The sequence below is a fragment of the Neofelis nebulosa genome, chromosome 7 (genome assembly GCF_028018385.1).
Source record: "Neofelis nebulosa isolate mNeoNeb1 chromosome 7, mNeoNeb1.pri, whole genome shotgun sequence".
Lineage (NCBI taxonomy): Eukaryota > Metazoa > Chordata > Mammalia > Carnivora > Felidae > Neofelis > Neofelis nebulosa.
Window position 1 is genome coordinate 41,306,241 of NC_080788.1, and position 15,771 is coordinate 41,322,011.

The window sequence follows — 15,771 nt, forward strand, 5'->3', positions numbered from 1 at the left end:
TGAGCCAGCCAGGCACCCCTGGAATTAAAATTTTTCTTTTTTATCATAAAAAAATTGATTTTTGTATGGTGATTACATATTATAGTACTTCTTTCCTTTACTGCTATAATATAGGTTTTCTTTACCACAGGTCATTTATTTCAAAGTTATTTATCTTAAAAGAATATTTTCTCTCTTTTCCTTAAAGTTTAGTTATTTATTTTGAGAGAGAGAGAGAGAGAGAGGCAGAAAGAGAGGGAGAGAATCCCAAGCAGGCTCTGAGCCATCAGTGCAGAGCCCAATGTGCGGTTCGAACCCAGAAACCATGAGATCATGGTCTGAGATGAAATCCAAAGCTGGACATTTAACTGACTGAGCTATCCAGGTGCCTCAAGAAAATTCTTTTTTTGTACACTCCATGTGGACTAATGATACTACCATTCACCCAATTGCCAGAGCCCAAAACCCAAGTTTATCTCAGATTTCTTTCTCTTATCTTTCATATCCAATCAAATAACCAAGTCCTATAGACTTTACCTCCTAAACATTTCAATCATCTGTTCCTTTCTGCCCAACTCATCTGCCAGAGCAAGAATAGAAATATGAACACAGTAGCCCAGGGAAGGAAGTGATTAGTCTTGTCAGGGAGGAAATGGACTGAGGTCTAGGAAGACACTACAGAGAGTGACATCTGAGTTGTTTAAAAGGATGAATATGAACTATAGTGGTAGAGAAGAGCATGGTGACCTGATAAAGGATGGCATACTGAGGAAGACAAATTCTTTCTTCAGTACTCACCTTTTTTAGAAGCTTCCTTAACCCTCTCCACCCCGCCCCCAGTCAAACTGCGTTAGGAGTTAGGGCCTCTCACACATTCCTTTTTCATATGATAATTAGTATGGTTGGGTTTTCTTGTCTCAGTCTCTTCTAGTAGACTGAAAGATCCAGAAAGATGAAGTATCTGTTAAAACTCTGGATCCTTAGTCTTTTTTTTTTTTTTTTTAATGTTTACTTATCCTTGACAGAGAGAGTGAGACAGAGCGTGAGTGGGGGAGGGCCAGAGAGAGGAAGACACAGAATGGGAAGCAGGCTCCGGGCTCTGAGCTGTCAGCACAGAGCCCAACACGGGGCTTGAATCATGAACATGAGAACATGACCTGAGCCGAAGTCGGACGCTCAACCAACTGAGCCACCCAGGCGCCCCTGGATCCTTAGTCTTTAGCGCAGTTCCTGGCACATGACAGATGGTCAGTCAATACTTACTGAATGTATGACTGTATAACATTCCAAGCAATAAAATCTTAGATAATTTGCTACCTGGTTCATACAGTAGACTAGGTGAAAAATTAAGAAGCCGTGAACAGATTGCAAGAAGATACCAAGGCTACAGCAGATTCCTTCTAGATCAAGCAGACCACTTTCTCTCTAAGCCTCGGTTTACTTACAGGTAACATGAAGGTGTCACATTAAGTGATTGATTCTACTTACCTAAAACCTCTTACATCTATTCCCCTCTTGTCTAATTTCACTGGCATTATCCTAGAACAGACCTTTGAAAATATCTCGACCCTGGAATGACAACTGCCATCTCATTAGTCTCCCCACCTTCAGGCTCTTCACTGCAATTAATCTTCCACCTTGCAGTCAGATCCATTTTCCTAAATGGAGGCCCTGATCACGTTCCAAACACCCCGGCTCCATTCCACAACTGACTACAGATCAAAGTCTTACCTCTGAAGCCTATCATTCAAAGCTATCTACCATCTGACCGCAACATACCTTTCCATTCTTGTTTGCTGCTTCTTCCTCTTCTTCTCCCAGTTTGTCTCTCAACAAACTGGTTTGCTATTATTCTCTGGACAGGCCCCTAACTTCCCACCTCACGCTACTCCTCCTCCTTGGAATATGCTTTTCTTATCAACTAAGTAGGAAGACCTGAACAGCAATCCCAATTCTACCATTTACTGACTGACACTATGCAAATTACTTTAACTCTCTGTCTTGAATTCTCTTCTCTTTAAAAGAGGGATAACGATACTTTGCTTGAAGTGGTTGTGAGGATAAGAAAATAACATACACAATAGGCCTTGTATAATATAGCTGATCAAAAAGTGAGATTTTATTATTATTACCTTTCAAGGCTAATTCAAAAGCCATATTCTTTTTTTTTTTTTTTAAGTTTATTTATTTATGTTGAGAAAGTGTGATAGAGTATGAGGAAGGGGCAGAGAGGGAGAGAGAATTCCAAGCAGGCTCTGAGCTGACAAAGAAGGCTTAAACTCAGATCATGACGGAGTTAATCATCATTAACAGATATCATGACCTGACCCAAAATCTAGTCAGATACTTAACTGATTGAGCCACCCAGGCAGCCCAAAAAGCCATATTCTTAATAAAGTCTTTTGGGGTCCCTTCTAGCTAGAAGCAACCTTTCTGTCCTTTAAATTCCTCAGAGACACTCTACTTTTCAAGACAGTTATCCTTGCTTTTTATTTTGTTTTTCTTTGTTTACATACACATTTTACATATCTAGTAGTCTTTTAAACACCCTGAGGACAGACCCCATGGCTAATTCATCTTTTTATTTCTTGTAGTGTCTAAAACAATGTCTGATTTATGGTAGGCACTCAAGTATTTACTGATAAATACTTAAGAAAACCTTAAGACTTATAGGTTTGTTTTCAGATGAAAAGGTAAAAACATTAAAGAATTTACATAAATGTATAGACAAGTGTTAACGTTCCCCTCCTCTTTTCGGGATAAGTACAAAGGAAAGCAAAATGCTTTCTGGAATATAAAAAAATATACATGGTTGTGCTCAACTCAGCAAGTAGGCATTTGACACCCAGATTACAAAACAACTTTAAAGATAGTCTGCTCTGACCTAGAAATTCCAGTAAATATTCTAGTCTTCATGAGAATTCTGAAAATATGTTCCCTGTTTCACTCAAGTAAGCTGTACTTTTAAAGAACAGCCTAGGGTTAGGCTAGTTGTGGCAGACACACAGTTCCCCTCTTTGTTGGGTCTCTGACACAGCCCTCATGATCCCTTAGAAATCCACATTTTAGGTCTATAAATATGCAGGTTTTCTCAGTATGACAGAGGACATTTTCACATATTTTAAAAGAAAGTAGGGGCACCTGGGTAGCTCACTCGGTTGGGCGTCCAACTTCGGCTCAGGTCATGATCTTGCCATTTGTGAGTTCGAGCCCCGCATCGAGCTCTGTGCTGGCAGCTCAGAGCCTGGAGCCTGCTTTGGATTCTTTGTCTCCCCTTCTCTGTGCCCCTCCCATGCTCGAGCTCTGTGTCTGTCTCTCAATAATGAATAAACATACATACATACATACATACATAGAAAGAAAGGAAGAAAGAAAGAAAGAAAGAAAGAAACAAACAAACAAACAAACAAACAAACAAACAAACAAACAAAGTTTGTGGGGGTGCCTGGCTGGCTCAGCCAGTAAAGAATGTGACTTTTTATCTTGGGGTTGTGAGTTCAAGCCCCATGCTGGGCACAGAACTTACTTTAAAAGAAAAAGAAAAAGAAAAAGAAAAAGAAACTTTGGGGATACTGCATTTTTCAAGGCTGTTATCTGGGTTGAATACTAACTATTCCTTCATTCTCTAATTTCTCACCTCTCAGACCTACAGACAATCCATTGATTGATGATAGAAGATGATGATTTCCACACATGATTTTTGCAAACCTTCCTGATGATCTGTATTGCTTGGATACCCTTATAGGAGAAGGACCAAATAATACTCTCTACCCCAATGAAGACTTCAATTCTATTGCTAATGTCAGTTATATAGGTACCCAGCAGAACTGCTTCAGCATAACTCTTTAAAGATAGGGTCTTAGCTATTATAAAAGCCATAAGATCAAACAGACTGAAGGGTCAGTAAACTGGCAGGAGAGGAATGGATTTAGTCAGAAGAAATGGAATAATCAATGACCTTGGAGATTTCAGACAAATCAGATTTTCTATTGAAGGCAGAGATATAAATAGCCCAAACACAACATAGACAAGTAGAAACAAAAGCCACCAACTCAACTTTCTGTTTGAAAACTTGTTAGGTCTAGAGAACTGTTCAAACCACAGCTGCTAATGGTTATGGATTTGGCAATCAAAATGTCTTTGTTAAAAGAAAAAAAAAGAGTTTTAACTGCCTTACTATTGAGGTTACAAACCACAGCCTTGATGCATTGTTGCAGTCAACATCCTCCCTGCTGTTTTTGAGAGCTTACATCTGCTGCTGGCAGATAAAGTGCTGGCAAACTGCATGGGCTCCTTCCAGGGGAATACAGGAGAAGTTGTAACTAGACGGCTCTCATCTACCTTTCTCTCCTGAGTTGAGCCCACAGCCTTTGCTGCATCATTCTTGTCTTGTCTAGGTTGATTCCCTGCCATTACTCAGAGGGCTGGGGGTCTAGTGGGATTTTCTTCTGGCACAAATTGGCCATGCCAGCCATACTACTCTTAGAAGATAAAATGAAGACGAGTTCTTAGCTCAGGGCAAAGCATTTTAAGCACATATTTTAAAAAATCACTTAGAGTATAGTGTACTTGATTTTAAACAACCTCTAATAAAACTTTTTTTTAAAGAGACTAAACGATCACATTATGCCAAAAATAGTGAGGGCTTAGTATATTTTAACTTATCAAAGAAAGGCCAAGAATGTGAGGTCAGGAAGTAAGTTACTGAGTTTCTTTGGGGAAGGAAAAAGGAACAAGATGGAGAAGTAAAATGTGGTCCAAGTCACACATGAGATTAGTTTCAGTTCAAATAAAAACTACTAGATCTACATTGGTTTTCAAAGAAAATGTCATTCAGCTGGGTAATGAAAAATGAGTGTAAAGGTGCAGAAAGAAGACACAGGTCAAGAAATTGTTTTCTGTATGATTCTCCCTCAGTGAGATGACCTATGACAATAAAAGAAAACCAAACATACTTAGGCTAGCACTTTCTTAGCTGTATATACAAGATACCAGTTCTGCAGTATGAAAGTAGGTAGTGTGTATGAGGTAGGGGGAGGGGATTTATGGTCGAAAAGTTTAACACTGTATGTTGTATCCATTAGACGTAACAGACAGTTGTATCAGACAGTCATAATGCACACTAGCATATTAAGGTCTCTGAGAAGGTCTACAGTAAACAAACACATTTGTCTGATACAAATACATTTTCCAAATGTATGTGTCCATTCAGAACCACCTCCCCCTATTTTTATTTCCCCAGAGAACACCTACACATGGAAGAGTTTGGGAAATGCTAGTCTAGGGCTATTATTCCTAAACTTTCAACTCATTCTTACAGTAATGAGAGTAAGGTTTGTAAAACAGACTAGGCAATCACATTACTAACACCACAGAACCACAGCTCAAAGACAGGTAGATTAGCAAAGACGCTTGAGACATTTTCCGAAAGGCAGCCAAATACCAAAGCTACAACTTTTAAAAGATCTTTATCTAATAAATAATCCCCAAATAAGACTAATATCAATTCTGCATACATTCATGAGCTACCCCCAAAGAAAAGAAACAGTGGGGAAAAGCCCCAGAAAAGCTGACCATAGGGAAAATGAGTAAGGGATTCCTATTTGATGAAGCCTACTGGCTTCTGGCATTTGGAGATATTCTAATGACATATACCAGAGAAATTCATAAGGAGAGTTGCCAGGACCTCCAGCTGGGAACATATGGAAGGATTCCTACATTTCTATGTGCTGCCCTCAGCATCCTCAGGATAAAAGACAGAATCTAAGCTCAAGGAGGAGTATCATGCTGACCTGAAACAGAAGCATCCATGAGAAACCAAAAAAGATTTGTCAATTAGATTTCTAACTCCCATAAGCTTGCTGTACTACACAGACTAGGATTACTGTTTCCTACCCTTCTCTACACATTTTGTGGAAGGAAGAAGACTGGCTGTCTAGTGACTGAAATCATTTGACCTTGTATCAGATGGTGGTTTGCTTGATGGACAAATAAAAAAATAAAGGAAGGCCCTTTGCCAAACCCCACCACCCACATACCAGATGCTCCAGATTCCCCTTTTTAAATTTTTTTTAACTTTTAAAAATAGGTTTATTTATTTTAAGAGAAAGAGAGAGAGAGCAAGCATGTGCGCACACGTGCAAGCAAGGGAGCAGCAGAGAGAGAATCCCAGTGTGGGGCCTGAACCCATGAACCATGAAACCATGACCTGAGCTCAAACCAAGAGCTGGACGCTCAACCAACTGAGCCACCAGGTACCCTGATTTCCCTTTAAGAATGCAGATATCCTATGAAGAAAATATACTGATAACATATTAACTCATCCTAAGCTATTAATGCCTGTGACAGTCTTTAAAACTATAAGGCCTACACCAATGTAAGCAATTTTTATAACTGTTACTTCTAGACTGAAAAAAAAAGGGGAGAGAAAGAGAGGAAAGAAGATACTGGGGAAATGGGCAAAAGGCCCATGGAAGCACGGGTACAACGGTGTGGAAAAAAGGGTCTCCACATGTCCATGGTTTTGCCTAGGTCTGAATTAGGTAGTAAGGTTCAGAACAAAAGGCTAGGGGTCAAATCCATGCCAAAATGCATGCATTGTACTCCTATACATAAAGTAATCAGAGAAGAGCTAAGGAGGCAATCCACAAGAAAATGAAAGAAAACTAGAGGGATAATTACTGGCTAAAATCTGTGAGGAAAGGGTAGAGAGGGTAACATAGATAGGATCAGGTTGGTTTTTTAAGTTATTTATTTATTTACTTATTTAGAAAGAGAGAGAGAGAGAGAGAGCGCGAGCATGTGTGCTTCCATGAGCTCACAAGCAGGAGAGGGGCAGAGACAGGAAAGAAATCCCAAGCAGGATCCACACTGCCAGCGCAGAACCCCGTCAGAGCAGAGCCTGATGCAGGGCTCAAGCCCACAAACTGCGAGATCATGACCTAAGCCAAAATCAAGAGTCAGACGCTCAACTGACTGAACCACCCAGGCTCCCTAATAGGAGTTTTTACAACAGTAATAATGTTATCAAAAGGCAAATAGATCTGGAAAACAAAGGGTTTACTGAGAAAAATTAAGCTGAAAAACATTTTCCTAAGTACAGTGGTTGCCTAAAGCAATTGTTGAAAGTACAGGAAAACCATACTGTTAGGTAAGACTCTACAGGCTTCAAGGATAGACTTTGCCATTTTGGATTCTGCTAGTCTGAGTCTAAACATACAGCTCTAAAATTTCAGGCGTTCTCCAATGAAGCTAAAGTCTTTCGGCTCCCTCTGCTGCTCAAAAATGAAATCTAGTTATGTCAGTTCAACCTTCAATGATCAAAAGAAATAAAAATACATACCTACACATGTGTGCACATACTCCCTCGCATACACACTCCCCAAATATGGCACAGTCCAGGCAATCAGAAATCAGAATTCAAACTTACTTGCCTATCATGAATTCTCTGGCTTGAACCAAATCTTCCACAATAATAACAAATCCTATCATCCTCACCACCTAATTGAAATAATTCAAAGGATAATGGAGGGTTTCTTTACCAAAAGCAGCAAAGTTTTATGAAAGGTGAGGACTCTCTATTTGTTAGCCTGACTGGGGAAATAGCTTTTTATGCAGAAATGTACATGTATTAGAAACCAGAACAATCACCAGTTTTTCTGTTTCTGCACTGGTCTTGTATCTGTCCAGTATTTCCCTATGAAAAGATTATCCTCACATGTCTAAATTCAGTTGCTATCACCTTACTATCAGCACGATATTCTGTATTGAAGGATTTACAAGTCAACTATGGTGGCAAACTAAGCATGTGTCCAAGAGAAGTATACTTTACCCACCTGTTCCTTAAACTGCTTCTGGGACAAGCAGTCAATGAGGTCCACACAGCCCAGAAGACAACCTGATGGATAGTCGTTGGGAAATTCCACATCTGAATCAAGAATAAGAGAAGCATCAGCTATATCTCCTTTTTGTTCCCCTGAAACTCACAAATCTGTTTCCAATTCTGAACAAATCACTATCTCTATTACCTACTGTAGACACAGAAAAACAATGAGGTTTTTATTTAGCACAAGTGTTTGCATTTTAGCAACAAATTTAGTGAGTGTCTGGCATAGTCCACTATCTACATTCTAAGCTATAAAAAAATTACCCTTACACCATCAAAGTTCAAGGACCCTACAACTTCACTCCAAAAAAAGTTCAAGGACCCTACAACTTCACTCCAAAAAAATCATTCCACCTATATTCAATTGGATTAACCTGGAGTTTGGTGGCGATGGGTTTTGGAAACAAGCTACAGCTGTGAAGAGAAAACCCAAAAAGTGTAGTAAAACATTTAAGAATGACACAACACAGGGGGAGAGAGAGAGAGAGCAAAAAAAAAGAATGACAGAACATAAATTTAAAACAAGCTAGTCATATCAGTCAAAACATTGTGCTTTTAAGGAAACAAGCACCTTTGATTCCTCAAGTTTTGGTTTCCTTAAAACTTTTAAAGGTAGTTCTATAATCATCCTCTCATTCTACCTTCAAAGCAAGTGTATGAGTTAGGTAAGAGGAAGAAAAACAAGACATCTAAGAGTCAGAAACAGTTTTTTTGGATCCAAATATGATGTGCTTGGGGGTAATTCCCAAAATATAATGGTTAAGTCAACCAACTCTGACCTGTCCAAATCCCATAGCAGATGTTTATTTGGGTCAGTCCCCTCAAAAAATTCTTATTGTGGTTGTTCTTCCCAATCTAAAGATCCCAGAGTTTATAAAAGTCATTATACTCTCACAGTTAAAATTTTTTTAAAAAAGAAAATTTTCTTAAATTAAAACTAGTTGGTTGATTTCTGGTCTTGGGAACTGATAGGCATATTTTTTTAATGTTTATTTATTTATTTTGAAAGAGAGAGACAGCAGGTGTGAGCAAGGGAGGGCAGAGAGAAAGGGAGAGACAGAAAGAATGCTAAGCAGGCTAGTCGCTGCCAGAGCAGAGCCCGATGTGGGGGCTGAACCCACGAACGGTGAGATCATGACCTGAGCTGAAATCAAGAGTCAGATGCTTAACTGACTGAGCCAGCCATGCGCCCTGGGAACTAATATTTTTATTTGCACTGTTTGATGAATGAATGCTTTGAACATGTGCCCAGGTTTGCCACTAAACAAACAAACGTACACAAAGATTAAAGTCCCTTTCATCTACTTCCCTCTCCCAAAAAAAAAAAAAAAAAAGCCAGAGGAGGAAGGGGGTGAAAGAAGATGAACTTCTTTCCTTTCCATCAAGTAATACTGAATGGAGAATATATGTGTCACCTTTCCCACGAAGAAGACGATATGTAGTCTGGAGTTCTGAGACTTCTTGAGGAGAGGGTCTTTTGGCTGTGGCTGCTATCCAAAGACGTCCTCTGTGAGGAGTGTACCAACTTCTGCCCTCCACCCTTAAAAAAATTACAAATTTAGTAGAAAGGATCTAAATTCTAGTGTCCCAGAGGATCTCATCTAATATAGCAAATCACCCGGCTAAACCAAGAGATCTATAGAAGATATCTCACAAAGAGGGGTATTTTGTGTGAAAAACATAATTATAACACAATACCCTTAAATGGAGTATGAACCCTGTTCTCTAGCTTTTCCTATCATCAGAATAAAGACAATGATCTCTTTCAGGTCCTATTTTTAACTCCATCTCTGTAAGTCAGACTTGTATCTTTCACTAGCCTTGTGACTTCCACCATTTAAATCTTACACTTTTAAGGCATCCAAACTGTTCCACAAAAAGGAAATCCTTGATGTTCTTTGAGTCACGGGCTAACTTTTTCTTGGAAGATTTGTTAATTGTTTTCTAACCTAACAGAAAAATCTTCACCAACACACAAATCTCTAAGAATAGTACTTTTATAGTTGTCACTTTATAGAATTTAAGTAAATAAAAATGTTTATCATCTTCACTCTTTAAATTGCAACCATATTCATTTATATTTTCTAAGTATTTTATAAAGGATTATGTTCTTTGTAAATAATTAAACAACTTGACTAGTTTGAAAGAATCTTTAGGTGGAATAACAATGCATCCAAGAGAACTTAATTACTCTCCAAGGATTACAAAAAGATATTCCTGGGGGATGGGAGGTTGGGCAAAATGAGTGAAGGAGAAAGGGAGATACAGGACTCCAGTTATAGAATGAGTTAAGTCACGGTAATAAAAAGCACAGCATAACGAATAAAATGATATTATAATAGCAATGTAACGGGACAGATGGTAGCTATACTTATGGTGAACACAGCATAATGTATATAAACTTGTCAAATCACTAAGCTGTCTACCTGCAACTAATGTAACATTGTGTGTCAACTATACTCAAAAAATAAATAAGTAAAAAGAAAAAAAAAAAAAGGATGTTTCTCTTTTAGTTCCACTCAAATAAAATACCTTGATAATATACTGCTATTACACTATTCTTACAATGGGAAATAGGGAATTTCTCCTATCCTTCATTTTCCAATATAGATGAACTGAAATAGTGCCAGGCACATACATAGCAGGTGATCAAAAAATGAAGAACTAATCAGTATCGTTCTTCCCTCCACACCAAATAATCTGAAGGGTTATTGGGAAAATGGTCTCACAAATGTGGCAGAATCATTCATTTCATTTCTGTGGGATTCGTGATTGTGAGCTGGATGTTGCTCATCTGTTCTTTTGAGTAACAAAATCTGAAGAATATAGATCCAAAACAGGAGAGAAATGTAAACATTCTGATTCTCTCAGCAGAAAGCGAGCTGTTTAGTTTTCTGCTTTGGAAGAGGGAAAAGACACCCAAATTGTAGAAAACTGAGTAAGAACAGATACCTGAGGGTCTAGTTGCCCTGGAGCAGAAGCAGATTCACATGCATTTGTTCTAATGGCATCACACACATGAACTAAAAAGCAATTACAAACCAAAGCAAGAAGACCTAACCTTCAAGAAGGGAGAAAAATGACAATGCACCGTAATGAAAGAAGGAAATCACAGCTAATAATGAATACACCAAAGTAGAAATGATTGATACTAAATGCCAATAAAAAATTTTCTTTCAGAAGACAAATGACTGAAACTTACACAGTAAGACTGGAAAAAACCACTAAAAACTTGAACTTAAGTTCCATCTCTGCCACTAACTAGCTTTTAATTCAGAGAAAGCTACTTTATCTATAAAGTGTCCTTACGTAAGTGTCCTCATTTGTGCAAGACTGTAATAATACTGGCCTTATCTATTTTATAGAGCTACTGCTGCTTTTAGAACTGTAAAAATTTATTTAAGTATATTACTACTGTTATGAGTTAGGACACGGTCAGGCATAGTAAATTCTAATAGATAAAATAAAAAGGAACAAAAAGATATCTGCATCTTCAAATTCACTGCAATATTATTTCTAATAGCCAAGATATGGAAACAACCAAATGCCCACTGATGGATGAATGGATCAAGAAAATGTGGTATATATACATAATGGAATATTATTCACCCATAAAAATAAAGGAAATCCTGCCATTTTATTTACAACAGACCTTGATGGCATTGTGCCAAATCAGACAAAAAGACAAATACTGTATGATCTCACTTATATGCAGAATCTGAAAAAACACAAACTCATAGATAGAAAATAGTGGTGGTTGCCAGAGGTAAATGGGTAAAAATAGTCAAAACTTTGAGGTATTAGATAAGTAAGTCCTGCGGAAGCAATGTACAGCATGGTGACTATAGTTAACAATATTGTGCTGTATATTTAAAAGCTGCTAAGAGAATAGATCTTAAAAGTTCTCACAACAAGAAACAAAAAATTTGTGACTATGTGAGGTAAAGGATATTAACTAAACTTACTGAGGCAGCCATTTAAAAATATATACATATATCAAATCATTATGTTGATACCTTAAACTAATACAATGTTATTTGTTAATTACATTGTAATAAAACTGGAAAAAAAGGGAAAGCGAGTATGTTGTAATGATAAGTGAAAGAAGTAAAATACTAAATATATTTTATTACCTCACTATATAACAGCACAGGAAAATAAATATAAATAAGCCCTCTAAAATTCTAAAAGTAGGTGTTTCTAAGTGGTGGGATTATAGGCGATCTTTCTCTTTCTAGCTACTTCACCGTATTTTCCAATTTTCTATTTATATTTATAAAAGCAAACTATTTTTTTATTTTTTTTAAAGATTTTATTTTTAAGTAACTTTATACCCAACGTGGGGCTCTAACTTACAACCCCAAGATCAAGAGTCACATGCTCTACCAACTGAGCCAGCCAGATGCACTGAAAAAAATATTTTTTAAAAGTGAATTGAGAAGCGGGGCACCTGGGTGGCTTAGTTGGTTGAACGTCCAACTTTAGCTCAGGTCATGATCTCATGGTTCGTGAGTTCAAGCCCCACATCCGGCATGCTGCTGTCAGTGAGGAGCCTGCTTCAGATCCTCTGTCCTTCTCTCTGCCCCTCCCCAGCTTGAGCTCTCTCAAAAATAAATAAAAAACTTAAAATAAAATAGGGGCACCTGGGTGGCTCAGTCAGTTAAGTGTCTGACTTCAGCTCAGGTTATGATCTCACAGTTTGTGGGATAGGGTCCTGCACTGAAGCTCAGAGGCTGGAGCCTGCTTCAGATTCTGTGTCTCCCTCTTTCTCTCTGTCCCTCCCTGGTTCACACTCTTTCTCAAAAATAAACAAACCTTAAAAAAAAAAATTTAATAAAAAAATTAAAAAATAAAATAAAATTGAATTGAGAAGAAACATGAAACCATAGAACATTAAGTTCTAACCATCATGAATAGGTACAACCACTCAACCTTGTAATAAAGCGACTTAACTCTTAAATCCCTCATTTTTCTAGACAAGTAGTTTTTCATATGATTAGTCATATTAGCACATAGATATATGAAAGAAAAAAACACAGTTGGGCTGTTGTCTTAAAAAAATTAATAAATAGCCATAAAAACTGCATTTCAAATAAGATCAAACCATTAATGTTGTTGAATACTATATTCCAAAGGCAAAGCCAAGAGAAGTTTTGTCAAGAGACTTCATTCTGAAGATGGAAAAACTGGTATTTTATTCTTTTTTTATGACTAGGATCCTTAGCCTTTCTAACCTCAGGTTTTTTTAAGCTATTCAGTAAAAACACTACTACCAAATCAGTAACATGAATATACTGCTTAAAGTTCTATGTGCTGAAGAGTATTATAAATCGTCACTATATTGGGGAAAATGAATTCTAATCCATAATTCTAAATCAAGTTTGTGTCACTGTAAAATCTTCCACTGGCAAGATTCATTTCTGTCCTTACCTTTTGATCCCTCTGACAAGCAGAGAAGCCCAGGGCTGATGCATAGAGAGGCACCAGCCACCATCAAAGCCTTCCTGAAATTCTTGGTCCTGGATTCGCAACTGGTGCCGATAGGAGTTCATTTCTAGTTCCGATCCTCCTGAATGGAAAGCCTTCTTCTGTGAGGCTGCACCTGTCTGGTCTATCCACTACACAAAAAAGAAACCAAATATACAGTTCTGTCTGACAAGGCAAGAACCTGGGGTAGGTATACAAAATGAGATCAATGTTAACAATGAGGAAATCATACTGGGCACATTTTCTTAAAGTTTATTCCACCTTTGTTTGAAACAAGGACATAAGAGGTGTAGGTATAAATTCAGAAGGAGTTGTAGATATGATAACAAGGTCCTATCTTAAAAGATAATTAGAATGCTGAAATCTCCATATGTAGATTCCTAGTTCCAACAAAAATACAACAAGCAGACCAGGTATAAGGTCTATAATTACTTCTACTGTAAACTTATTAATGATCCATAATGGATTCTGGACAATTTCCCAACATAACTGCATTAAATGAAGGTTCCAAATTTTGGTCCACACACCTTTCATGTGCTTAAAGGCAGAGTCACATGCTGGGACCGTGATAAAGCCAATCAGATGCTATCAGGGGCAGTAGTTATGATTGTTGGATGCAAGACATACTCTCTTACCCTGAAAGGAACAACCTGTCTCTTACAGAAAGGATGGAGAATTACTGAAACAAGCCCCCCATTACATGAAGAGAAGAGAAAATTATAGGACAGTGGTAATATAGAAAACTGATGTGTCCTGGCAGTTCTGTCACAGAATGACAAAGATTCATGTTTGTTCCAGAACAAGAAGACTGAAAGTCTTCAAAATTAAAAAAAAAAAAAAAAAAAGGTCTTTATTAAGACGAAGTTTTTGGTTAGTTGTCTTAATTTTTTGACTTGTTTGATAATTTATAGGGGGAAAAAAACTAGAGTGGTAGTTTAGAGACTCTAAGCAATCATTTAACCTCTAAAGGTTTCAGTTTTCTCAATTATAAAATGATGGGGTTGGACTAAATTGATCTTTAAGAATCTTAATGTAATATAATTTTATGACTCTAATCAACTGCTTCATATCTTAAAAAAAACACAAACATTTATTCAGTACTTGACCATGTAAAAAGCACATCAAGTATAAAAAGGGTACAGTTCTTTCTTTCAAGGCACTTATGATCCTAGTTGAAGAAAAACACATAAATAGCTAACCAAAATATAAAGCAAAATTAAGTAAATACTACCTGGGGATAGAAGCCCTTAACTGGGAATATAGAGGAAGGACTCATCCATTACAGGGGAAATAAGTGATTTCATAAACATGTTGGTACTTGAACAATTCTGAGGTCCACATTCACTGTTTTATCTCTACTACAGTTATAGTTTATATTACCTGTTTCTCTATTCCCACATCCACTTTCTCAAATTAACCTCTTATCTTTCACTGATATTATTACAGAGCCTGCTAACTGGTCTCATCTACATTTTTAGCCTTTAAGTAACTCCCTACTGTCCTACTAGTGTTACTACACTAACCTGGGCCCTCATCAGCTCCCCAATATACTACTGCAATAACCTTCTTAGCAAATTCCCTGCTTTAGTCTTACTCCTCCCTCGAATCTCTCTATACAGGCATGGAAGTCATGCCAATCTTCAACTAAAATTCTTTAAGGACTTCTCTTTGCCTACTTTGAAATAAAACCAAACTCCTTAGCATGAGACATAAGGCCTTTCATGGTAAGATGCTGCCTACTGTTTTGGGTTGAGTAGTATCCCCTGCTAAAATTTACATCTACCCAGAACCCGTGAAAGTGACCTTATGTGGAAATAGTTTTGCATTTGTAATCAAATTAAGATTAGGTCATACTGGGTTAGGGTGGACCCCAAATCCAATGACTGCTGTCCTTATGAAAAAAAAAGAACACAAAGACAAAAACAGGGAAGAAGACCATGTGAAGACGAAGGCAGACATTTCAATGATCCCGCTATAAACCAAGGGATGCCTGGGGCCAGGAGAAGCTCAAATAGGCAAGGAAGCATTCTCCTATAGAGCCTTTGCAGGGAATGTGTGGGCCTGCCAACGTCTTGATTTTGGTGTTAAGGAACTGTGAAAGAATAAATTGCTGTTGTCTTAAGCCAACTAGTTGTGATACTTTGTTATGGTTGCCCTAGGAAACTAATACACCCACTAGTCCATCTCAACTTTTTTTTTCATCTTAGCTTCTGACAATACTGAATTACCTCTGGTTCTACCAAACCTACAATACTCCTAAACTGCTGAACCTTTGTAAATGAACTTCCTGGAATTTTCTCCCTAGATTTGTCTCATTGGAAATTGTTATTCATCCTGTAAGTCTTCTCCCAAACACTATTTCTTTCGTGACTCCTAGAGTGTTTATGAACACTTTCCTAAAGTCCTACTCTATGCACAAC

The 15,771-nt window shown here is 37.6% G+C and overlaps 1 protein-coding gene across 4 annotated transcripts in view; it reads right to left on the reverse strand.

Moving 5' to 3' along the window:
• The window catches only part of TRIP4 (thyroid hormone receptor interactor 4), a 66,710-nt gene that overhangs the window by 16,378 nt on the left and 34,561 nt on the right, over nt 1-15,771 (reverse strand). For all 4 annotated transcript variants that reach the window (XR_009264061.1, XM_058737414.1, XM_058737413.1 and 1 more), the window contains 3 exons: nt 13,295-13,482; nt 9,280-9,404; nt 7,815-7,906 (listed from right to left, as the gene is read on the reverse strand). Coding sequence is in view for 3 of the 4 variants with exons in the window: in XM_058737414.1 (XP_058593397.1) it covers nt 7,815-7,906; nt 9,280-9,404; nt 13,295-13,482 (405 nt within the window). In the remaining variant the exon portion in view is untranslated. The remainder of the gene's footprint in view (nt 1-7,814; nt 7,907-9,279; nt 9,405-13,294; nt 13,483-15,771) is intronic.